The 27510-nt window shown below is 38.7% G+C and overlaps 1 protein-coding gene across 2 annotated transcripts in view; it reads left to right on the top strand.

Annotated features, from left to right (window-relative positions):
- AIG1 (androgen induced 1) overlaps positions 1-24195 on the top strand; it is a 254463-nt gene extending 230268 nt beyond the window's left edge. The window contains exons 5-7 of one of the 2 annotated variants that reach the window (XM_058669096.1): positions 16654-16817; positions 17362-17421; positions 23571-24195. In XM_058669096.1, the coding sequence (XP_058525079.1) occupies positions 16654-16817; positions 17362-17387 (190 nt within the window). In that variant the 3' untranslated portion in view covers positions 17388-17421; positions 23571-24195. The remainder of the gene's footprint in view (positions 1-16653; positions 16818-17361; positions 17422-23570) is intronic. The other variant, XM_004587283.4, reaches the window with a different exon arrangement.
- The last annotated feature ends 3315 nt before the right edge of the window (positions 24196-27510 follow it).

Here is a 27510-nt window from a genome sequence, read left to right as displayed (position 1 = left end):
AACATAGATGCAAAAATTATTGTAAAAATGACAACAGACTCTGTGCAGTATCACATTGACTATCCTGGATTCGTCATTAGGATTTGAGGAATGATTTAGTATGAATAAATTAGTCAATGAATGAAGTGGAAGACCGAAATCATGTAATCTTATCAATAGATGCAGAAAAATTAATGTAATACCTATTATACATTATATAGCTTTATATAACTTAGATAACTCAGCAGCCATAATAAAACCAACAAAAGTAAATTACCCATTTTGCAAGTAAGCAAATGATTTTGTTAGACATTTGTTTAAAGAAGATAAGACAAATAACCAGAAGGTATAATAAAATATGTTCACCTTCATTAATCATCAGAAAATGCAAATTAAAACTGCAGTGAATTATCACCTAACACCTGTTAGGAGGGTATTATCAAAATTAGGTGGGGAAGTGGAAAAAGGATATCCCAGTGCACTGTTGTTGGGAGTATCAATTCCCAGAGTGCTGCTGCCACTATGTAAAACAATGTGGAGGATTCTCAAAAAATTAAAAACAGGGACTGGCACAGTTGCTTAGTGGCAGAAAGTTAGTAGCAGAAAGTCCTTGCCTTGCATACACCATGATTCCATATGGGTGCCAATTCATGTCCCGCTGCTCCAGTTTCCTGCCAGCTCCCTGCCTGTAGCCTGGGAAAGCAGTGGAAGGTGGCCCAAAACCTTGGGACCCTGTGCCAATGTGGAAGACCTGGAAGAAGCTCCTGGCTCCTGGCTTCAGATTGGCTCAGCTCTGACCATTGAAGCCACTTGAGGAATGAACCAACATACGGAAGATTCTTCTCACTGTCTCTCCTTCTCTCTGTAAACGTGACTTTCCAATAAAAAGTATATATAAATAAGTAAATCTTTTTTAAAAGTTGAAAACAGAACTACCCTGTGACCTAGCAGTTCCCTTATGGGTATAAACACAAAAGGATTCAAATCAATGTCGTCATATTCTTCACAGTATATTCATAATGGAAAAACAAAGGAACAGCCTAAATGTCCATCAATGGATGAATGGATAAATAAGTGGTGGTATATACATGTAAAATGGAATATTATTCAGCCTTTTTTAAAAGGGGGAATCTTCCATTTGCTAGCACATGAGTTAATATGGAGGACAGAATTATGAGTGACATAAATCAGAGTACCAACTCCCACTATCCTACTTACATCAGGAACTGAATGTAGTCAGATGAGAAAGAGCATGGAGTAGCATGATGATTACCTGGAACTTGGAGAAGAGAAATCAGGAACTGTTAATAACAGGTTAGAACATCTCAATTATGCAAAAGAAAGAGGTCCTGAGACCTTCTGCAGATCAGAGCATGCATAGTTAACAATGCTGCTTCGTTCACTTTAAGAGAGTGGACATTAATAGAAGAGTGGCAATCATGTTAAATGTTCTTATCACAAAAAAATTACAAGCAATGGTTATGTAATGGCATTAGTAATGTTGACATGTGTATACTTCAGACTCACTAACATGTGTACAATAACATGTACACCGATCACATATATATGTAGTTAATAATGATTTCTTAAAAATAGAAGTAACAGCTCAAAGAATTACATGTGGCTTTTTCCAGGAAGCAGGACAGGGTGTAAGAGCCGACTAAGGGTTTGACTTGTTGACAGGAGTTTCTGCTTTTTAAATAGAATTGGTTTGGAGCATTTCAGATTCTGATAGTTATCTGAATGAACTTTTGAAAGGAACACTGCAGCTTGCATACCATAATGGAATGCCTTGGTTCAGGTTCCAGTTCTGTCTCTAATTCTGCCCTTTTGCTAATGTGCATCTTTGGAGACATCAGGTGGTGGCTTAAGTGGCTGAGTCTACACCAGTGTGACGGATCCAGATTGAGTTCCTGGCTCCAGGATCTGGAGAATGAGCTAGCTTCTTCCTCTGTCTCTCTTTCTCCTTCTCACTCACTGTACCTTTAAAATAAGTTTTTAAAATAAAATTTTCTAAAAAAGAAACACTACAACTCCACATGAAAAAGAGTGATTTCTTTTTTGTGATTATGAAAGTATATTACTATGATGTCATGCACTGTTGGGTTGCTGTTAAACTGGGAGCTTTGTCACAAGGGCAGGGACCAAACAGATTCAGACCATTGTGTTTTCAAATCTAACATATCCTAGGTATTGACTTATATCTGTTGAATGGGAAAAATTAAAGCAGAATTTTACAGTGGTAAAAATCAGCACCCAGAGGGCAGATGTGATAATACAGAGATGGCCTTACTGTAGTTTGACAGTGGGCACCACTAAAAACCCGGAATGTCTGGAAAAGTGGCCATTTATTGAAGAAGGCTGATGGAGTTAGCAGCATCAAGAATATGTTACTGTGACAGGAATCACCATCACATTGTTTACAGTGTTGCCATATTCATCACAGTATATTCATAATGGCAAAAAATAAACAGCCTCAGTGTCCACCACACATATTATAAAGATAGAAACATAAGATCCTAGAGAAACACACAAGACAATTTCCCTAGAAGACGGAAAGTTGTGATTTTATGCCATGGGACTTTATGTTGTGGAATTTGTGATGTCCTTTCTCTGCTTTCAAGAGCTATCAGTCTAAACACGTGGGTTTCTCCCTGTCCCAGCCAGATTCGATGGTCTCCTGGGTCATATCCATTCCTTGTTGACGACATTCTCCACCACCCGTCTGAAAGAACATGTTTCCCTACAATGTTCAATGTGTCAACTCGACGTTTGGCACCTGTTTGTTTTGAGAGACTCTAAATGATTAAAGTTAGGCAAAATGGGTCATGAATTAAACTAAGGAAAATTCAGGTTGAATTTATGCCTATGAAAACATCATCATTAAAACAGGTAGACTGTAGAGAGGGAGACTCAATGGAAACAAATTATTTACAGCCATCTTAGACATGTGCCAGGAGATGTGTTAAAGGAAAATATTCTGAAGTCAATTATTGGCTTGCCTTTACGTATAAATCACTCTGATATTTGTGATTTAGAATCAGAAAGAAAACACATTCCTGAATTACCTCATTACAGGAATTCATTTTGGGAGACACGCATAATTTGCCTTTTTCCCCCGGGATGGGTGGAGAGGCTTGTAACCTTGGAAACATTCTTGTGCATGAGAAGTTCAGAAAATATTATATATTTCTGTAAAGGAGAAAGCATATGAAATGTTTTATATTTGTTTACTTTGGTTTTTTTAAGATTTGTTTATTTTTATTGGAAAGGCAGATATACAGTGAGGAAGAGAGACAGAGAGGAAGATTTTCTGTTCACTCCCCAAGTGGCCACAATGGCTGGAGATGAGCCAATCTAAGCCAGGAACCAGCAGCTGTTCCGGGTCTCCCATGCAGGTGCAGGATCCCAAGACTTTGGGCTGACTTCAACTGCTTTCCCAGGCCACAAGCAGGGAGCTGGCAGGGAAGGAGGGCAGCCAGGATTAGAACCGGTGACCATATGGGATACCAGCACGTGCAAGGCGAGGACACTTTAACCACTACACTATCGTGCCAGGCCCTGTTTACTTGTTTATATACCCACTCTAAGTTGGCCATGATAATAAACTATTATTATCTCATGACTGCATCCCTAAGGTAGGAAATATTGTTTATATCCTTTGCCAAAGAGGAAATGAAGTTAAATAATATCTAAGACGATCCAACAGATATGTGATGAGCTGGAAGATGACAACATCACAATAGACAGGACCAACTACATAATTTCTGGAGTCCAGTTCAAAATAAATGTTGAACACCATGTTCAGAAATTATTAAGGCTCTCTAGATGGTGATGATTGGTAATTATACCAAAAACAGTCTTCTGTAATTATGTCTGCAATGAAGCTAAAAAATATTTCTAATTAGATCCCATCAGTCAGTTTTTACCTGTGGGTTGGTGCATTTTATGGAACTATGGTGCTACTCTATGTTACGTAGCTATAACAAAATATTTGAGGCTTTGTAAATTACAAGGGGTTAAGTTTGGCTCATGATTCTGTATACCTGCCGGTCCACACAGCATAGTACCAGAGTTCTGCTAAAGGCACAGTAGCTACATCAAAATGTGGTGGACAAATGGAAAGGGGCATTTCCAAAAAAAAAAAAAAGCTGAATGCATGGCTGACCTCAATTTATAAAAACCCACTCTTTCAAGAGCTGACCCACTCTTGCAAGAGCTCACCCATTTGCTGAGGACAGCTTGAGTCCCTTCAGAAGGTAATGTGTTATCTTGCAGTATTCTTCTACCTCTAACAGGTTCCACCTCTTCTACACTACTCAGGGCCATGCTGCTAGCACACGAACCTTGGAGACACGCTCAAACCATATCCAAACACAGCGATCTTGCTTCCTTCTAAGTTCCCTTTCTTTTATTTCCTGTTCAGTAGGAATTCTGACAAATCCACCATACTTATAGGCAGCTCTTTGCTTCCCATTACCACTTATACCACCTGACAAAGTAGAGACTTAAGAAAAAGATGTTCAGTATTACTAATCATCAGGGAAATGCAAATCATTGCCACAAAACCTCACTCCAATGAGACTGACTGCTACCAAAAAGTCAAGATGATAACAAGTGTTATGAGAATGTGGAGAAAGGAGAGCTTTTCATACTGTTGTTGGCAATGTGCATTAGTACAACGATTGTGGAAAATAATAGGAAAGTGCCTCAAAAAAACTAAATATCAAGGTACCAGCACTCCCAATTCAAGGGAAATGAAATCCCTCTGTTGAAGAGATGTCTTCACGCCCATGTTTATTGCAGCACTCGTCACAATAGCCAAGAATGGAAAGGACTAGGTGTCCATCAACTGATGAATGATATGGAAACATATATATGCCCAATGGAAAACTACTCAGTCATAAAACGAAAAAAATCCTGGCATTTTCGACAGAATGGGTGCAACTGAAAATCAGTCTGTTTAGTGAAATAAGCAAAGCACAGAAAAAACAAGTATTAGATGCTCTCATTCATATGTGGAGTCTAAAAATAGATGATCTTATAGAAGTTTAAAAAATAAATGTGATTACCAAAGGCTCAAAAGGGAAGTGGAGAAGAAGAGATTAGGAAAATTCCTTTGACAGGTACTGGGTTATAGCTGTGTAGGAGCAGGAAGTTCTGGGACTCTCTCACATGATAAGGTGAAGATAGATGGTATTAACATACAGCATATTTCTCTACTAAAACAGCTAGAAATATTTTGGATTGTTTTCATCATAAAGAAATGTTAAATGCTTGAAAGTACATTTAGCTTAATTGGAAATTTTATAATGTGCACATGAAACGGCGTCACATAGAGCCTCATAAATATGTACAATTTTGTTGTCTATGACATTTTTTATTTTAAAATTTAAACAATAAAAAAGGGAAAAAAAGTTTATTGAATAAGTGAATGAGTCTATGGACTGCAGAAAAATCCAGATTTCTAGATTCTAAAAAGTGTGTCAAAAAACAGCCTTCATGCAATATTCAAGGGCCAAAATAGGGAGTCTTTACAGTGGCCCTGAAATTACAGAGACTTAAGGAGAAACCCAAGCCGAAAGTTAATACTTGGCCCCAAGTTTCATGTGCTCCTGAAGGTCCTTCAGAATGTCAGGATGGAGGTGGAAGAGACTTACACCAACCCACTGGGCAAGGAGCTGACCTACACCCTCCTTCCCACGCAGGAGTATGTGCTCCTTGCTTGCCCAGAAGTGTAGAAAATTCCAGAAGGTTAAATAGGCACAGATAATGCCTAATTTCATCAGAGGTTAAATGAATGCCTTCTTTGAAAAAAGTGTTCATGGATTTAGTCTTCTGTTGTTATTTTACTGGGATGTTCTTCACATTTGCCTTTTCTCTGTGGAGAACATCTTTAAGTAAATCAATGAACAACCCATTGCTAAAATGACAGAACCAAATTACTACGTATACATACTAATCCTGAATGTAAATGGCTTAAACTCATCAATCAAATGTCATAGGTTAGTGAACTGGATTTTTTTAAAAAAAAAAACTAAAACCCATTAACTGTATCATAAAATGATAATAACAATGAAGGCTATGGAATTAAAATAAATCTAAGCAAAAAAAAAAAAAAAAGAAAAAAGTGTTCATGAATTCATCCCTGCCTTGACCACCATCATGACCTCCTCCTTCTCTCCCTCCTCCTACTCCTCAGGGACATCGTAACATCTGATCCCTGAGTTTTATAAGACACCAAATCTTGTGTTAAAATTTCACCAAAGTGATTTCTGTTGCATCTTGCAACATTTCTGTACCACGCATTTTCTGCAATGTGTATGAATTACTTTTATAGTCAGTGGGAAAAAAACATAAATTTCATATTTGAGTCACTTTTGGTTCTGAGCACTGTAAGAGCCTTCCAGGGCTCAGTCGAAGAGCTGGACCTGCAGAGTGGAAGTGATACAGTATGCATTCCAGCTTCCCTGTTTACTTAAACTCTCCAAGTTTCAGTGTCCTCACCTGTAGATGGTACTGATACAACATCTTCCCCAAACTGCTGTTCACATAAAATATTAAGCATAAATGCTCTAAGCATTCAGTATTGTCAGCTATTGCTATTTTTTTGCATGGATCTATGTCCTCTGTGTCTTAGGAGCTAAGAGGACAGTATAACTGTCCACTAAGCTAGCTCCTAAATTTCAGTAATAAAGCAATTTTAAACCCTTCTTAAAGTGATTGTTGGTAAGATCGATGCCCGTGTCTAGAATAAAAAATATTGAACAGGAAGGGATGGTATGTTAAGTTCACCAAGGTTCAAAGGCTCTGCAGACCATGGCGACTGATGATCTGTGTGATTATTTGAAATTTGAACATGTGGCAAAAGAGAGCTATTGAGCCTTACAAGGTCCATTTTCATTTTTCGGCTTAGTATTTATCGCTGAGTCCCCGTCAGCATCTAAAGTAGGCTTGAAGTAATGTAGGTACCATTTTTTAGGGGGAAAGCCAATTTTCTAGTAATTATCCATTCTTTTTTTTTCCTTAGTTATTTTTCATGATAAATTTCCTTAGACTCAGGGATTGCCTCCTCTTACCCTTCCCTACTCTCTCTCCCCACATGTCTTTTTTTCCCTGTATTGTAACAATAGATAAGCCCCTTAACAATAGTCACAAGTCCCTTGAAGATTCTCTGCTAATAGATGTTGCCTGCTCTACCTCTGAACCACTTGTCCCTGGATATCACCTCTTTTATTCTTACTTCTACAGAAGTAACATCTTTTGCAACTTCCTGGGTCTATTATCTAAATCTTGACATTTTTCCAGGACTTTTATAGTCTTACTTCCTTCGTACCCTGTACTTATGTAGGTAATCTCAGTCTGCTTTGATGGCTGCAATAACTATCTCTGCCCAATGGAATTTTTTTTTATTTGTCACTGTTGTTATTTTTTTTTAATTAATTATTTTGCATTATGTGACAGTTTCATAGGCTCTGGGAATCCCCCCACCCCTCCCCACACCCTTCCCCCCTGGTGGATTCCTCCACCTTGTTGTAGTATTACAGTTCAAATTCAATCAAGATTCTTTCTTTGCAAACATATACCAAGCATAGAGTCCAGCTACTTATTGTCCAGATGGGTTGAACAGTTTCTTGGGGAGACTATTTCTGCTCTGAAGTTACAGCTGGTAGAATATCATCCCAATCAATTAAGAGTCCCAATATAACATCAACAGCAATTTGCAACATTATGGAATTGACATGGTTTTGAGTAACCAGTATGTTAAAAAAAAAATGCAAGTTCTTAACCACATCCTATGATTAGCTCATTGACATTTCAATTTTAGTTTATATACAGGACCGGCTGCTATACACCTTAAAATGGCTATAAGGTACTATTCAGCTGTCTCGTGTCTATTTCATTTTAGTATTTAGCCATTTGTTGTGTTGAAGTATAATTTTGCTGATCTTGTCTGCCCAATGGAATTTATATCTCAATTACCACATCAGTCGTTCCTCTACTGTTCAAATCCCTGTAGCTGTCTGCCTTCAGGATATCTCCACTTGGCTAGCATAAAGGTCTCACATACTCTGCCTGTTCAAACTGATCTGATCAGCTCCTCCAACCAGCTCTTTGACGGAATTCTCTGTCTCAGGTAGTGGCAGCAGTCTCCACCCAGTTAATCAAGCCAGAAATCTATGATTAATCCTTAACTCATCTCTGTTCTCTGCATGCAATCAGTCACAAGTTATTTAAATCTATTTCCTAAATCATTACCTGCCAAACTTCTTTTAATGTGAATTACATAAACATTATAACCAGCCAACCTGCATGTGTGTATATGTATGTGTGTACTCTCACATACACATGTACATGTGACTGAAACAAGTTTCAAACAATAATTTTAATTGTTATTATATTAAGATAGTCTAACATTTGCTGTCCTGATCTTTAACCTGTGGCTTTACTAAGATACTAATAACAAGTGGGTCACTGGCAAATATTTAACAACCAGGTCTTTTGGGTGCTAGAGAAAAGGAAATTGATGTATAGCATTTACTCATATCCTGATGTGAGTACTCCTACAAACTAGATGTAACAACCAGCCAGCCAGCAAACTAGATGTAAAACCAGCTCTCATGACCATCTCTGGTATACCACTGCTTATGGTCTACACTTCCATACACTCAGCTAAATTTATTCATTAATTATTATTCCTGTCCTGGGCACTACCATATCTGATTGGTTTCCAGGTCAGTCTTATCTATTTCAAACTTAGTTGATATTTTTCAAAGATTTCCTATTTTCCAGATTAGCATGGTCTACAATTTGTATCCTGGCTTTTGAAGGCACTCACAGTTTAATACCTGTCTCCTTTTCCTGCCTTCTCTCCTTTCATCTCAACAACTACAAACATGTTTTCTTTTAGAATATCTGGGAATTTTCTCTTGTTCTCAGGTATTTGGACATGACATTCTTTTAGCTAGAAAGTTCTTTCCTTTACTCAACTAATTCTTACTCATTCTTACTAACAGCTTAAATGCGACTGCATTCATCGTTTTCCTGATATGGGACAGGCATGGGGGTGAGTGCTAAGGATATAAGTAAAAATATACCTAATTCTTCCTTTCACAGAGTTTATGGGTAAATGAGGAGAAACATAAAAATGAAGATAACAGCCAAATCTAAGTGCTAAGAAAAGAGCTTCAAAACTAAGGAAATTTTGTGGGTTTTGTTAGCACTTATAAAATACGTCCTAATCTACTAAATCAGGGGAAGTTTTCCTAAATGATAATTTGTAAGTTTTAACAGTTGAGTCAAAGCACAAAACTTGAATGAATAGTCTGAAAAGAAAATATGAAACTTTCTTCCCATATTACTAATCCTTAGTCTATGAGAATCAGTGTATCCATCGTTATATCATGTCCTTAACATATATGGGAATTTCACAAACTTACATTATAACTCAGCTCTCGCTTCTATTCCAAGACAATTAATTCATCCTCAAAGCATCTCATTTTTCACATCTTAGACATACCTCAAATTCAGTACCTCTAAAGCAAAACTCATGTTCTTTCTCCTTACACCTTCTGTAGTTCTTATCTCTCCAGTGGTACTCTACCAATTATTCAGTTCTGCAACCTGGTAGTTCCTTCTCTTTCCTCACATGACGCCAATCTATCTTATCAAGGTGACTTCACAAATCTCCACCACCAGCATAGTTTAGCTCTGTTAAAATCTATGCCTAGAGGACTTCATTTGGTACCCCCTTCTAATTCATACTCACAGCCAACAGCGTGATCTTTCCAAACCAGACATTGGAACACATGATAACTCTAAACTCTGTTTTCAACATGCAAGTGGTTTCATGCGTCACGAGCTGAGAATGGTTTATAATTTTTAATGATCAAAAAAACATCAAAACACAATTAATATTTTGTGTCATAAAAAAGTATATGAAATTCCAGTTTTATTGCCCATAAATACAAATTCCTTGTGTGCATCAAAACTAACTTGCTCTGCATCGTCTATGAAAGCTTTTGCACTAGCACGGCACAGCTGAGTGTCCATGACTGTGTGGCTTATGAGGTTGAGATAGTTGGCCCTGGTTTGCTACAGACCAGATTTGCCTGCCTGCAGCATAAACTGAACACAAAAGAGATTTGGCGGTTTTATTTTGTTTTAATTTTTCGAGTGATGACTAAGTGGTAAGGACCGTGCATGGTGCTGATTGTTTGGAAATGATGTGCGAGTGCTCCCAAGGACCACAGAATACAGCAAAGGCCATAACAGATAAAAAGCCTTTTGTAATTTTTATGAAATCACAGAATTGTATAATTTTGTATAATTTTGGTCTTTGTGCTTGGCTTGCCCCCCCCTTTTTTACTTTGTTTTTTACTTATCTCTTTTAACACAGTGACCTGCAGTTTCTTCCACGTTGTTGAAAATGATAGCATTTTAACACTTTTACAGCTCAGTCATATTCCATTGTGTATGTGCACCACATTTTATCCATTCATTGCTGATGGATGCTTGGGGTTGTGTCCATCTCTTGACTGCCATGAAAGGTGCTTCAATAAACAGAGGAGTGCAGATGTCTCTTTGATGGATGGATTTCATTTCCCTTGTAAATATACCAGGAGTGGAATTGCTGAATCATAGGGTAATTCTATGTTTAGTTTTCTGAGGAAACTCCAAGCTGTTCTCCACAAAGGCTATATTATTTACATTCCCACCAAAGTGTACTAAAGCTCCTTTCTTTTCCTGTTACCATGGGTTTTCATACATTGTGTTTCAATTTTCAATCATTATAAAAATTCTTTTTCATTTCCTCCTTTGTTTCCTTCATAATCTTTTCGTTGTTCAGGAATGAATTGCTTAATTTCCATGTATTTGTATATTTCCAATGTTTTCTTATTGCTGATTTCTAATGTATTGTGTATGTTCAGAAAAAGATTATATTTAGTTTGTGGGTGTTTGTTGCTCTGTTGCTTTTCTGTTTAGATTATATACCTATTGTTAAGATGTGGTTTGTTACTATTTTTATATATTTGGATGCCCCCAAATTGTGTGCATACAGACTTATAAGTGTTAATTTCTCTTACTGGATTGAACACCTTAACATTATATAACCTTCCTTGTCTTTTTTTTCCATTTTTGATTTTAAATCAATTTTCTGGTAGAAGTAGGGTTATAGTCGTCTTTCACCTTTCACTTGCATTCTGCATTTGCCCTTAGAGAATATGAGAGTTTCTTGTAAGAAGCATATAGCTGAGTCTTGTTTTCTAATCTCTTTGAACACTTCAGCTTATAATTGGAGAGTTTAGTGTATTGACACTGAAGCAAATTATTGATGGATAATGTCTTATTGCTGCCATTTGATACTCCTCTTATGTTCTTACTGCACTTTCCCCTCACAATCATTCTTTTCTGGTTAAGTGATTTTCTCTAGTAGAGTGCTTTGATTTCTTGCATGTTATTTTTAGTAAATCTGTAAGTTCTTGCTTTGTAGTTACAGAGAGGCTTATACAAATTTCTTTGGGCTGTAAAAAGATGTCATGAAATGATAACATTGATTGTAAAGACAGGGAAAGATAAAAAATCCTATTAAAGAATCCTATAGTTGTAATTAAAGAACTCTGTAGTTGTATTCCATCTCTCCCAACAGTTTGAATTTGGATGTTACATGTGACTTCTTTGAATATTACCTGTCTCTTACCATTGTAATATAATCATTATAATTTTGATAGTCTTCATGGTAAACATATAAATGGTTTACAAGCCATATATATATAAAATTGCAGCATTCTGGATTTATTTGGACAGTTTCTCTTGATGCAGAGACATGTAAGCCAATCTGTAACATCTCTGAAACATGCGCATGTATTGTATTAAATGATAGCAGCAGGGAAATGTGTAGGGAATAGAGTTTAAGATTAGGATCTTCAGTTTTAGGTGCAGTTTTCAAGCAAGGCCTCATTGAGAAGAAACATAGGGTCAAAATTACAAAGGAGGCTTGGGATATTGGAGGCAAGAAAGGCAAGGAGCAATATTCCAGGGCAAGGCACCAAAACAAAAGGTTCTGAGGTAGAGTGTGCTTAACCTGCTCAAGGATACCAGGGTGTGGAGGGAGCAAGGGAGAAAACAGAAAATAAGGTTGGAAAAGTGCTGAGCAGTTGCCATTGTGTGGTAAAAGTAGGTGAGAAGGAATGTGCATAAATCAGAGCAAGGAACATGGTGGTTGTTCGGAAAGACTGAGTTGGAAATGTCTGTTACCCGCAAGCGTGCATATGCAGTTGGCTGTTAGATGTGGAATTCTGGAAATCAGGCGTGTATTCCAGGCTAGAGATGTAAATGCAGGAATCACGTGCAGATAGGAAGGAGGCAATTACGGCTCTGGTTGTCACTATTTGCTATTATAAGAAGATTATGAAAATACATTACAGACAAACAACATCTGATAGGTAGGCCTCAGCCCTGGCAACCGAAATGATAGCAAGAACTGCAAATGAAAGGTTCTTTCTGCCAACAGAAAGTAGAATACCAGGAACAGGTATAAAAATCTAATTAGCATTTAGAATTTGAATTGCTCCCAGTTTGCCTAATTGAGGAAACCGTTTTTACAGTGAGTCAGATTATAATTTTATAAATTGATTTGCAAAATCAATTACAGTTGTATGGCATTAAATTTGGAATATGTTGCACATGATCTCCATGGAAATTAACAAACCACTTGATGGGTACAACACTAATTTTTACATTAGTTAATATAAATTTAAGCAGATAACTTACGGACAAGCAATGTGCTGCCTCAGAATCTCAAAATCTGTGACAATTTCTTTTCTACTGATTCTCACAAATGCTTCAACTTTGCCTTAAATTTTCTTGACTGACATGTTCCCTTTTTTTGATTAAAATAAAACCTTTCCATTTGGACCCATTTGGCAAACGCAGCTGAGCCTGATGGCTGCCACTTTGCCCCAAAGTAGTGTTTCTTGACCTTTCCTTCCCCCAATCAAGTAGCCTTTCTAGACCTTTTGTTCCCTGTGTCTGTCCCCAGGACAATTTTTTTTTATTGAAGCAAAATACACATAACTTAGTATTTGTCATTTTAGCTATTTGTAAGTGTATAATTTGGTACCATGGTACAGTGCCACGAAATATTTAGTGCCATGGTACAGTGGGTTAATTTGCCACTTGCAAGACCAGAATCTCATATCAGAACACTGATTTGACTTTCAGCTACTGCCGCTTCCAATTCAACTGCCCATTAATGTGCCTGGGAAGGCATGAGGGGATGACCCAAGTACATGGGTTCCTGCCACCCATGTGAGAGACGAGGATGGAATTCTTGGGTCATGAGTTGGGCCTGGCCCAGCACTGGATATTGTGACCATTTGCAGAATGGATCAGAATGAAAGATTCTCTCTCTCTCTTTTTCTCTCTCTCTCTCCCTCTCTTCCTCCCTTCCTCTCTCCCTCTCTCCCTCTCCCTTCCTATACTTCCATTTATCTGTGTCATTCTGTCTTTCAAATAAGTTAAAAAAATTAAAAATGTATACATTTACATTTATGAGGTTGATATAAATGCTGTCCCCCATTAAACTCCTTATCCCTTACTCTCCCAGTCTCTGGTAAGTTTCTTGTATTCTTTATCTTCATAAATATGCCTATTCTCAGTGTCTCAGCTAAGTGGCCTCATGCAAGATTTGTCCTGTGTCTGTCTTGTTTAGTATAATATTTCTTCATACATGTGTTGGAACTTCATTCTTTTCTTTAACATTAATTCCTTTTAGTATTCTATGATACAGTTCAACAAGCTCAGGGATTTTCTTTCCCCTCTCCCCAGATCCCTGCACCCCCCCCCACCCGCACAAATTTCTCCCGTGTCATTACAACAGGATCGTCCTTCACTATTGTTCATGACTAAGTAATGCTATTTACATGTATATTCAACACTTTTTCTGTTCATTCATACGTTTGTGGATTCTTGAGTTGTTTTAATATTTTGGATATTACATATGCTGACATAAAAATACATATTTGAGTCCCTGCTCTCAGCTGTTTTGTATATAAACTTTAGAGTAAAATTACTGAACCATGAACTTTTTGTTACTGTTTTCAACTTTTTAAAAAATTTATTTACCCAAGGGAAGGAAGAGAAGAGAGTGAGACACACACACACACACAGCGAGATTGATGTTTTGTCTGCTGGTTCACTCTCCAAATGCCCACAAAAGCTTGAACTGAGCCAGTCTGGATCTGGGATCTCCCACGTGGTCCTTGAGCCATCATCTATTGTCTTCCAGGGTACACATTAGCAGGAGGTTACACATTAGCAGGAGGTTACACACTGTGCACAGAACTGGGACTCAAACCCAAGCAGTGTGATATTTGTGTTGTAGGTCTCCAAGAAAACAAACATCTGTAGGCTGTGGACTTTAAATTCCACAAATATACTGTATACTGAAAATATATGGTGTATTTGTTTATGGACTTTGCGTGTACATTAACATTTCAAGTGTAATATGTGTTTCACCATGTCTCTCATAACAAACTTTCACGTCTTTGGTGTTTGAGGACTGACATCACCACCATGGCCCATGCAAGCTCAAGACAAATATCCCCTGCCTCAAATCAAATCAACATGTAGGTATATAAATAGATAGATAGATAGATAGATTAATAGATAGATAATAGATAAATAGATAGATAAATATAGTACCATGCTTAAAGACTAAAAGCATTCGCTATGGAGAACTGTATGGAGATTTACTTTCCTTAAAAATTGATTAATTTATTTTATGATACAGTTCCATAGCCTCCGGGACTTCCCCTCCCACCTCCTCCCCAATAATTTTCCCTATTTTATTGTAATAAGATGGAACTTCAAAAAACAGTCACAAGTCCATTATTCTGCTATTGAAGTATATCCTGACATTGTAGGTATGGACCATGGCAGAAAGTCCAGCATGTCGTTGTCAAGATATATTTAATAGTTTCATTGGGTGTCCATTTTAATTGGGAAGTAGAGACACATACCACACTGTACTTTCAGATCTCCATACGACAGTGTCCATTTTACAGATCCTCAAGATGACTGTATGTACAAGCATGTTTGCCTATATATCTGATGATCTGGTGTTCTATATGAAGGTTGCCTTATATCAGAGAGAACATGATATTTGTCCTTTGGTGATTGACCTAATTCACTGAGCTGTGTGGAGATTTCTTTTAAAAACTAGAAATAAACTTGCAATATGATTCAGCAATTCAGCTACTATGCATAAACTGAAAGATATGAAAGGTTTGGTTCAGATACCAGCACCACTATGTTTACAGCAGTCCTGTTTATGACAGCTAAGATAAGGAATCTGCCAAGATGTCCATATCAGGCAAGTGCATAAAGAAAATGTGATATGTGTACATGTAGACACAGTATATCTATTAGAAATATTATTCAGCTATAAAAATGCAATTCTATTATGTGCATCAAAATGGTTGCAGGAGGAAGAGATCATGTTGCATGAAATAAGCCAGAAACACAAAATAAATCCACATTTCTCCCTTGTATGTGGAAACCAACATTTTTTAAAAATCAAGAAATGAAAAAGGAAGAAATGCCTGGTGTACTAATGTTGCTACAAAAACAATGTTTTGTAGGGGAAAAAAAGACTAACAGCATAGACTATAAGGAGAATGACCCCAAAATGCATAAGTATAAAAAGCATCATTATTCCCAGTGAAATAAAGGTATTGGTGTTTCATTTTATTTCATCTTCAAAATGGATAACCTTTGATACATTAACTCAATATTTTAGAGAACAGCTGTTAATGGTCATGTGAGGAGCAAGACTGAGGAGTAAACTTGCTAAGTAAACTTTTGAAAGCAGTGATGATTACTGGTGTTGGTGTTCCTGTTGAACCAAAAATATTTCCACAGTACAAATAGAGTGCTCGCAAACAAGTAAGAGTTTAAACTGGGGTGGGGCAGAGGACATGGCATAAATATGAGATCCAAAGATCAGAGGAGGTGATCCTCGTTATGGGACCATTTGTTCCTGCATGTGGAGTTCATATTGGTATCTAGCTGGAAGACCATTCAGGAAGACATCTAGACTTGAACTTATGTAGGTTTTAATATTATTTGGTTGTCTAATGCTATATTGCTTCATTAAGTACAGAAGAAATGTAAAAGGTTGTATAACCATATTTTTAAAAATAGCTGACTAGATCCTTTTGCCAGTCAACAAAGACAAGGAAAGACTAAAGAACTAGCAGGATGAAGGAGATGAACTACTCAGTACAATGTGAGATCCTGGAAGAGATCCTGGAACAAATAAAGAACTTTAATGGAAACACCAGGAAATTTCACATGAAATGTGCAATTTAATTCATATACATACTAGTGTCAGTAGCTTAATTTTCTTCATTGTTGTAGAATTACACAGGTGTTAACAAGGCAGAAACTGAAAGTGGGACATAAGGAACTCTATACCATGCCCACGCCTCTTCAGTGGGTCTAAAATTAATGCAGAACAAAACAGAAAAGAATCCACAATGAAGTATCACCAAGCAGCACTGTGATTAGCAGCTACTGAGGAACATCAGAGTGGAGTGCAGCTTTTTCAGAAGCACTGGCATCGCCCCGAGAGTAACTCCTATCCTTGTCTCCCCTCTAACCCCTCTGCAGGGTGTGCTGGGTGCACCATGTCACCGGCATGTGGGTGTACCCTTTCCTGGAACACATTGGCCAGGGAGCTAGAATCATCTTCTTTGGATTTACAACAATCTTAATGAACTTTCTGTACCTGCTGGGAGAAGTTCTGAACAACTACATTTGGGATACACAGAGAAGTAAGTATTATTGAGGGAAGGGAACATAAAACAGGAGACATACCGTCTGTGAGAGCATGCACAAAGATTGAGGGAAAATTCCACTGTAGCCTTCTTTCCTATCCTTCATATGGGCTCTCTTCAGAAGAGGTTCATTTTTACAGCTCCAGCACTAATTTAACAACCTCTGGCAGTTTCACCTCAAAGGTTGACTACCCACTTAGTTTTATTAGGTAATGAAACATCCCAAAGAGAAAAGGAATGTGCCTATAGAATTTTGTAGGGAAAACAGCATTAGCAGAAAAAATACGGGGGACTTTTGTCCTGATTAACAAAATGCTTAGCTAAAGGGACCATGAAATAAATTGAGAAGTTATTAAATGCAACCGAGCAACTTCATTAGTTGTCACCCAGATCACCACATTCTGTGTCATCTATTGTGTGGTCCTGGCCACTGTTTCTCCCTGGTGGCCATCCTGTGGAAGGTTGGCAGTGGTAAAGGATTGCTGCTGAGAAGACTCCCTTAACCAATGCTTCCATTTCTCTCTTGTTTCATGTATGGCAGAGCCTCCATCTTGTCAAGGCACCTAATCTATATCCAAGCTGTGCACGACCTGTCCAGATCGTATGTAAGATCACATAACATTCGGAAGGTAGACAAAGTAACAACACAAACAATGTAGAGATTTGAGCCCACTCCAAAAACACTTCCAAAGACCAGCTGGTCTGCAGATTTTTCAAGAGCTCTGGACATCTTTGACCAAGTCCTGGAATTCTAGACATCCCTAGTAGATGGACTCTGTTCCACCAACCTTGTATCAGACCTCATGCCAAGAGCTCATTTCCATTTCCACCAAGCAAAACACTTGCACTCCATGGTTGCTCAACCAGAGGGTGTGTGTGTGTGTGTGTGTGTGTGTGTGTGTGTTTGTAAGGGTGTATGCATCAAGGGCTTAACTCCTATTCAACAGGCCAGAGGAAACTTTCTCTTCTCAACAGCTTTTCATTTTAATAACTGTTCTGTTAGAAAATGTGTCCAAATTTTTTATTCAGCTCAAAACACAGCTTGGAGGACCAGAAATTAATCTTTTAACAATGCTCTCCACTCTGGCATGTAAATAGTAATCTTTCTCCATGAGTAATTTTATAAATGTATTTGGTAAACTTACAAAATATTTTGAGAGCAAAATATAAACTTTTCTCAGTTTCCCGGAAGAGGAGCTGCATTTAAATTTCAAATAATATATCTAGTATGTGTTACTCAGGAAGTGCTCGTGACTGTCCATTTTCCCTGGATTTATTTAATTCTGACAGGCATTGGGACATGTTCTACTACTGCTATGAGAAGTTGAGCTATAGACGGGAAGGACCAAGATCCAGTCTAGATTAAACAAATCCTGCTTTGTATCATCCTTAAGTGAGAAGTTAAAAATGAACAATGAAAACAGAGTTTTGCAAATGATCTGTTTAATGTCATTTGTACCTTTTCTGAAGAAGCACCAGTTAGGACTGACCAACCTTTTATAACTCACTTTGAAAATGCAGATTAATTCTGTCTATTTTTACCTAGTGACTCCAGAGAAGCTGTTGTTTTATGCCCAATGGGAATCTACCTCATTTATGAAAAGGGTTAGGCCTGGCACAGTATCCTAATGGCCAAAGTCCTCACCTTGTACGAGCCAGGCTCCTATATGGGCACCAGTTCGTATCTTGGCAGCCCCACTTCCCATCCACCTCCTGGCTTGTGACCTGGGAAAGTAGTAGAGGACAACACAAAGCCTTGGGACCCTGCACCAATGTGGAAGACCCAGAAGAGGCTCCTGGTTCCTGGCTTTGGATCGGCTCAGCTCCGGCTATTGTGGTCACTTAGGGAGTGAATCAATGGATGGAAGATCTTCCTCTCTTTCTTCCTCTGTGTATATCTGAATTTCCAATAAAAATAAGATAAATCTTTAAAAACAAAAAAAAGATCACAAGCAAATGGCCTTTCCCCAGTTTCATCCATAAAGAAGTTTTGTTAGACCTGCGAAGCATTATTTTTGCTTTTGAACAAATCTCTCAAAATGGGGAGATTTTACCTTACAGCCAGACTTTTAGCTTCTTATCAAATATTTGAAGATCCCAAAAACCAAGCTAGAGCAAGGCTTGAGCATCTGTTGCCCTCTTTAAAAGGTTTCCTGATTTCCCCCTCATTCTCACATGGCCACTATGATCGTATTAGTTGTCTTGTTCTGTTGTAGTTGGGTATGAAACTGCTGATTGAGTGCAGTGTTTGTGTATGTGTGAGAATGAATTGAGTATATGGAAAATGATGTTACAATCGATTACTATACACTACAAATTCCTCTAGGAAGAAAGACTGCTTCATTTCAACCATCTTTCTTCTAGAATGGTTTTTTAGTGCTCAGCTTTCCCTACTTACTTAATCTATGTCAGTGATAACTTGAAGAAAAAAAACTATATTATTACAGAACGTTGCCCTTGCAAAGGAGACTAGAAATCACGTAAACTGGCCCTTTCCTTGCACTGAAGGCAGCTTAGGTCTATGACTCTTAAGTGACCACTAAAACAGGTGATGGCAGAACCAATTCCTTCCACAAGCCACTGTTGTTTCTCTTGAGCCATCAGAAGAACACCCTGTTTAGGAAACCCAGGCACAAAATAGCTCAGAGATGTCACTGAAAACCACAGACCTAGGACCAACTGGATGTTTAGTATGAGCCTTAAAAAAAAGACCTTAAGACAAGCTAAATTAATAGTCACATGTTTCCTCTTTCTAAATGAAGAAGTAACTCAGAATGGCTTTGTGGAAGAAATTTCAGTTCATTGGTGCTGCCATAACAAATTACTAAAAAGTAAGCAAATCAAAGATTGGCAGAATTTGTTCCTTGTGATAACTATGAGGGATGATCCTTTCCAGGCTTCTCTCCTTGATTTACAGTTACCCATCTTTAGGTTCACCTGCTAGCTTCCATACATGAGACTGTCTCAGAATTTTCTCTTCTTGTAGGGGCACAGTTGATTAGGGCCCTCCAAGTAGCCTTGTTTTAAATTTCTAAAGTCCTGTGGTCAAAACAGGTGCTCTTTCTGAGGTACTGAGAATTAAGACTTCAACATACAGATTGGGGAACATGACTCAATCCACAACATTTCACCCTCTCTTAAAATTCATGCCCTTCCATGAGACAGCTGAATAGCAATCTAAGCCATTTTAAGGTGTATAGAACACGGTTGAATATAAACCAAAAATGAAGAAGTCACAGGTTGTGGTTGAGAACCTGCATTTTCCTATTAACATATTGGTTAATCAATACCATGTCAACTAATGCCACAATGTTGTAAATGGTTGGAAATATTATGTTGGGTCTTTTAATTGATTGGGATGATACTCTGCCGGCTCTACCTTCAGACCAGAGATGGTCTCACCAAGAAACCATTGAACTTACCAGGACAATAAGATGTTGGATTTTATGCTTGGTAAATACCTCCAATGAAAGAATGTCAACTGAATTTGAACTATGGAAATGCAACAAGGTGGAGCAATCCGCCGTGGGGAGAGGGTGTGGGGAGAGGTGGGGGGAATCCCACTGCATAAAAAATATATCACATAATGCCATATAATTAATTTAAAAAAATGAAATGCAATAAAAATATGTTTATAAAAATAAATCAAGTTTGAAAGGAAAAAAAATAAAATTCATGCCCTTCACAGATGCCAAAATATGTATACTTCATCCCAGTGACGTCAAAATTCTTTTGACCATCAACTGTAAATGCAAAAATGTCTCATTTGAAATACATCAGATATTAGTGACACTTTAGATAGGATTGATCCTGGAGTAAATAAGTTCTATATTTATGTATAGCCTGTGAAGCCTGCTTCTCACACAGTGATGGGGCAGGTGTGAGGATGTACGCCCTCATTTCAGAAGGCAAGGTAGAAGGGTCATGGTTTCCAAGCAGTCAGAAAGCTGGAAGGGTAAAATTGTCATTAGATTTTAAAGCTTGAGAGTAATCCTTGTCTGGACCCTCTGTTCTCAGTGCTAACCAGGAATGGGGCTGTAATCTGCTTTCCTGGTCATTGGTAATGATAGTCCAACCCTCTGGAACAAGGGAGAAGCTAATCAATGAACCATCATTGGAGCCTTTTGTCCTTGACATCATACTCCCTCTGTCCATCAGTCTAGGCTGGTAGTGATCTAATGGTAAAATAAATTCATACACACACACAAATGTGGTCAGCATTATGGTCCAGTCTGTTAAACTGCTGTCCACAACATTGGCATTCCCATATGGGTGCCAGTCTAAATCGTAATTACTACAGTTCCAGTCCAGCTCCCTGCTAATGTAGCTGGGGAAGCAGTGGAAGGTGGTCCAAATACATGGGCTCTACATGGTGATATTTGGATGGAAAGCTCAGCTCCTGATTTCCACTCAGCCCAATACCAGCCGTTACAGCCTTTGAAAGAGTGAACCAGTAGATGGAAGATATCTCTTTTGTGTATCTCTCTTCCTCTCCCTGGACCTATGCCTTTGCAATAAATAAGTCTAAAGAAAAAATATCAGAAATCACATTAGGCTCTCATGCAGTTCATGCAGGTACAAGTTGAACAAGGAATCCTTGGCAGATCCTCACTGGATAACCCCCTCTCTATGTTTAGCTTCTTCACAGATTGTTATCGAATCTATGATCCACAAATCTGATTTCTTTAGCAACTGGTTGTCCAGTCACATTTTGGAGCTGTCTCACATTGAAGTACTGAGTGATGGTTACGACTTCAACATATGGACTTGGGGGCAGAGAACACCAATGAACCAATAAGCTGGCATATTTCAGTACAACAACCAAGGGTCTATCCCAGTTCTAACGAATCTGGCAGGGTTGACTCATCCTATTCAAGTCAAATTTTTCAAGTCCAGAAATGAAAGTGTCCGAAGGAGAAAGATCAAGGAGAAAAGTGAGAGAAGGTCAGTGTCAGGCTGAGGTGAACAGACAGCTCAGCACTTTCTCCTCCAATCATGTACCCAGGCCAGCAGGCATGCCAGTGTCAGGGAACTGTTGCCACTGTGCCCCTCTCCCAAACTCAGGAAAGCAAGGTGACTGAATCCTTCGGCGTCATCAGCGTCGTCCCTCCTGTTCCCACAAGTGAACACTGCCTCAGTTTTCTGGCAGGTTCCTTTGGGTGTTTTATGTAGAAATGATGGCTCTACTTTGTCCAAGCATTATTTACAACTATCTGATATTTCCCTCTGCCTCACAACTGCCAAATTCCATTAGGTGGGGATCCATTTTCTCTCTCGGAAGGTCACTGAAAAGCCCTGTTCTCCACCCTTCCTCTTTTGAAGATTCCACCATCGCTGCCAAGACAGCCCATCTGTGACTGAATGTGTTAGAAGAAATGGACTTTAAAAAAAAAAAAAAGAAGAAGCAGTAAACTGCCGTTAGCCTCTGATAGCTTCTTCACAGGGCTTGGGACTCAGGTCATGCGTGCTATTTGCGTGATCTGTGTTGTGCTTCCTGGCTCTGCCCTGGTCAGCCCACAACTAAGGCAGTTTATACCTTTTCCTTGCCAATGCCCTTACTCATTGTCTTGAAGTTTTCCTTAATATGATTTTCTAAGTCTTTTGGAAAAAGTGTTAGCAGTCTCTGCCAGTTCCTTAGTCATGGAAGCCAGACCTAAAAGACCTTCTGAGAACAGACACCTGCTGAGAGCCATTATCCGCAATGGCAGCACGCCCCTCTTAACTCCTCCACGCAGATACTGGGAGCCTAGTCAGGGACCCTTGTTATCATTATGACCCTCTGGCATTCATCATTTTTTATACTGTGTGGTCTCCTTGTTTGTTCTGCTGCTTTCCCATGAGTCCAGCTTTCAAAGATCTCTGTGTATTCATATGTTGATTAATTCAACAAAGATGAGTTCCACTCCTATCATGAGACAGACACTGTGTTAGGGATGTAATCAGGGACAAAACAATTAAAGCCTCTGCCCTCAGAGGGCTTGCGATTTATGACAGTACACCAGCACAACCTGCAGTGTGCTTTTCTGTGTTTGGTTCTATCGTTGCTATTGAAGCAAGCAAACAAAAAGTCTAAGAATTCAGTAAGGTTAGAAAAATGTTTAGCTGCAAGCAAAAGGAAAAAAAAAAGCAGGAGACACTTGCCAGATTTAACTGTAATTCACAAGGATGACATGAACATTTTTATCTCCAGGAAAATGAGACAGCCCTGCCTATTCATTACCGACAACAGGCAAAGATCTTGCCGATTCAATACATGCCACTCCTTCAGGGAGAAAAGCATAGTTGTACCAGTATTGGGTTGAATAGTGGGAGACATTGGGTTGAAGCATACATGGGTACAGGAATAACCAGCTCTTGTGACTTGTAAGCTCTCTATGAGTTTTAAAAAGGAAAAAGGAAAATCTGGAGTGGAAAGGGGCAGAGCTAACATTAAAAAAGTCTGTTTAAAATTTACCAGTTGCACATCCCCTGCTGCTGAGAATTGGTTACAAAGCAATGTGACTGGGGTGTCCATGCACCCTCCATGTGGAGGAAACTTCAGCTGGCAGTCAGTCCTCACTGCTTGAAGCCACTGGAGCAGGGGAGTGTCCCTGAGATCTTGTGTCCAGTTTTAGGAGATGGTGTGGAGAGAGATCACTGAGGATGTTTCTGGAGAGAGGAAGTGGGGACAACAGGTGGATGGGAAGAAATGTGAAGAGATGAGGGCTGTTGTGAGCATCTTTCCTTACGTTACTCTGCCTGTTGCTCTAGGTACGGAAGGAGAGAAAGAGAAGCCCAAGTTGGAATGAGAACCAAATCTAAATGGAAGACCTGAATAAGCTGCCGTGGAAGACTCCTCCTTCCCTCACCCTGGGCCTGGGAATGCTCAATACAGAGCTTTGGGGTTGAGGAGGGGATACCTTTTATATATAAATATGTATAAAAATAGAATACAGTTGTTTCCAGGATAACTTAGATTCACTGTGCTTTAAGGAATTCTTTCCAACTTTATTATTGAAATGACATTTTTTTCTCCAGTTTTCAAACTATAATTGTGTTTTCATTTTGCAATTATAATTCCATACAGTCAAGAAAGAATAAAATTTGATTGTGTTTCTCATTGAGAAATACATTAAAAGCAGAGGGGCAGCTGTAGAGCTAGATGTGTGTATGTATGTTTGGTCCTAAAGGTGGCTGGAGTAATGAGGTTGGCCCAGGGGGTTCAGAGGAAGAATGGATATTTCATACTGCAATAATGTCACAATTGCCTCAAATGAATATTGTTAGTAATAACGATGTTTGGATCTGTTGACTTAATCTTGTGAAACTCTTCATAGATGTAAATTTGAATAAAGACCCAACAGTCCCATTCCTGGTGTTCACGTGGAACATGCCAAAGTCCTGATGGTGTCTGCTTGCTTATTTTGCTATTTTATTTTATTTCCTGTTGTAAGTGATTTCCTGAATCAGGTGCTCTCTTATGATTTCTTCATTTTTACAAAGGATTTTTTATAATTTCAGAAAGTATCTTTTTTAAAAAAGCTAATTTGCAAAGTCTAAGTGTATTTTTAGAGTAAAAAAAGGAATTGTTAATGTAAATTATAAAACATTGCATAAAAGAAACATAGGTGCTCATTGGCCATGATAAGAGAGGTCAACTAGTGATATAAAACCATTCACTTGAAAAGTAAATTCCATTTTAACTGGTAAACATTAAGAAATACTATAAATCCCTCTCCCCTCCTGTGACTCTCTACTCTCCTACACACACACACACACACACACACACACACACACACACGAATTCCCTTTATGTTAGTTTTCTTATCTAAAGCCAGTTCCTCGTTGAGACGTGGGGTTCCCATTGCCACTGCCAAGGTCCCTGTATTTGCCTAAAAGGCAGAAAGAGGATTCTGGGATGCCCATCATCATTTGTTTACAGATGATTCAGAATAGGTGCCCTTTTGTGTGAACAAATGTGCCCATGCTTTGCACTACACACACTCAATTTTAACATGCTAAATCAACAAAATTTCAACCAGAGAGACAAAAATTCAGTTAAGATGATTGTGTAAAATGCCCTATAAAGTATCATGAGAGAATTCCAGCCAAAGGTATCTGTTAGATTGATTATACATGTTTTTAAAAATATTTTCCAACTTATTCACAAAGGAAAGTGCAACAGAATGCTGTGTGGGCAAAACACACAAAATGAAGAGTCTTAAAGATTGAGAATAAGACACACCAAAATAAACCTAAACTTGCCAACAGAAAGAAGGAAGGGTTGTGGTTTTGATCTACTGCAAGTCCCTCATGGTCAGCTTGCCCTGGATGCCTATGTCTGAACGCACCATTAGTAGAAATGTGGACTGCATTCTAACAGAATCCTCATTTTTGTTCCCTAACTCATGAAATTTGGGACCATTAAAGGGAAAGATCCTGAAGAAAACCACCAGAAGTGACAAGCAAAGCATGGCTGCAGCTTTAGAATAACACCCCCAATTAGTGCCACTATCAAAACCTGACAGGTCCAGATGGGGAGCTGAACTCACTACATCTGCCTTACCTTTTGACCTGTGTTACGGTTTTGTATCGGCCCCAAATTCCTGTGTTGAAGTCCTTTTCCCCAGGCCCTCAGAATCTGACTACTATTTTAAGACAAGCCCTTTACCGAAACGTATAGATTAATGGGAGGCGGGGCGGGGGGTGGGTGGGTTGTGCCTTGATCTAATCTGACTGCATCTTTACAAGAGGATTGCGACACATGGAAATATGGCAGCAGGCACAGGCACAGAGTAAAATAGAAGGCAGACAAACTTCTATCTGCTGCTTCACTCCCCTAAATGCTTGAAATAGAGGGGTTGCACCAGGCTGAAGGCAGGAGCAGGGAACTCCATCTACATGCATGGTAAGGACCCATGCCTGAGTGGTCAGGGTTGCCTCCTAGTGAGGTAGCTGGAAATGGAGGCAGGGAGGAGATTCACACCCAGACGTACCAGTAGGATACACACATCCCTAGCAGATTCTTAACTGCTACACCAGTGCCTGCCCCAAATGAATTTAAACACATATGTATAACGTGTTTCATCACCTATTCCTGCTCTCAAAAAATCCAAGAACTTAGTGGCTTGAAACAACATTCCTTCAGATCCAGCACCTACTTGGGAGACCCATAGGAAGTTCCTGGCTCCCAGCTATTCATCAGTTCATCTCTAGCCTTTGCAGCCATTTGAGGAGTGAACCAGCAGTTGAAAGACCAAGCTCTCTTTCTCTCTTCTTTTTTAAAAAATAAAAATAAAAGTCATTTGGGTAAAAAAATTGAATCTATACCTTGTACAATTTACATTGATAAATTTTGAATAGATCAAGATTTAATCTTTTTAAATATTAGATGAAAACTCGAGAATTTTCTTAGTAGAAAAGGCCTTTCTGTGATTTGAAATCTAATCATCATGAAGTAAAGTTAATTGATTCAGTTGCATAAAAACCAGAACCTCCTGCTTTGCAAAAAACAAAAGCAATGACAAAATATGTATGCACATCTCAGGGAAAAACTATAAACTCATAAAACAGACAAAAGTTTGTTTTCCTAATATATAAATAAATAAATCCTAGAAGGAAAAACAAATAGGGGATTAAATTCTGCCTGCAGTACCAGCACCCCTTATGGATGCCAGTTCTAATCCTGGCAACTCCACTTCCAATCCAGCTCTCTGCTTATGGAATCAGAAAGCAACAAAAGATGGACCAAGTCCTTTGGGCCTGTGCACCCACATGGGACACCTAGAAGAAGCTCCCGGCTCTTGGCTTCAAATCAGCTCAGATCTGGCTGTTGCAGCCATTTAGGAAGTGAACCGGTAGATAGACCTCTCTGTGTCCCTCCTTCTCTCTGTGTAACTTTGCCTTTCAAATAGAAATAAATTTAAAAGAAAATCGAGTTCTTAACCACATCCTGTAGCTACTCCCTTGACATCTCAATTTTAGTATATGCACAACTGGCTGCTATAAACCGTTTTTTTTCCCCAAGCTAACATGTTTTTGAGTTTAACCTAATTCAGAGTGGCACAGGAACAGTGAAGGGATCAACATTAACATCCATCATATATAACAGCTGAGTACAAACTTTAACATCAAAGTTTCTATGCAGTTACATCTTGTTTAGCATTAACAGTTATAAATTGACAAAGTTTTTTAGGCAGAATCTTAAGCCACAGTTTAAACTTCGCAGTATATAGTGGTTAAGCACATTTTTGCAGAACTTTGCATTTGAACATTTGAAGAACAGAAAAAGTTTTAGGCAGGTGAGCAGGGAAATCCCCAACAACGTAGTGAGTGAGGAAGAATTTAACTCTACATCCTACCTAGTAAAGTCCAGGAGAAGCAAGTAGGGAACCTGACCAGTAAGTATAGAATGAGCAATTATAGGCTAGTTGGCCTTTTCCCTGGCTATTCCAGACTTTCTATATCAGTGTCTCTCTCTGTCTATCTGAAAAGCCAAATGGGAAGCCTGATCAGTAAGGTACAAGCTGAGTGATTACCAACTAGCTGACCTTTATTAGTTTCTGTCTAGCTGAACTAATTTGGGGGCTCACAAGCAACCCTGATGGCTGGTGTAAGAGAGGCCTGGGAGCCAAGGCTAGAACTAGAGAAAGCTCCTCTCCCGAGTCCACAAGGAAATTTACAATCCTTTTATCTCTGAGTGCCACCCGGG

This window comes from Ochotona princeps, chromosome 1 (genome assembly GCF_030435755.1).
Source record: "Ochotona princeps isolate mOchPri1 chromosome 1, mOchPri1.hap1, whole genome shotgun sequence".
NCBI lineage: Eukaryota > Metazoa > Chordata > Mammalia > Lagomorpha > Ochotonidae > Ochotona > Ochotona princeps.
Note: the sequence above shows the minus strand (reverse complement) of the source record. Positions and strands in the feature narration are given on the sequence as shown.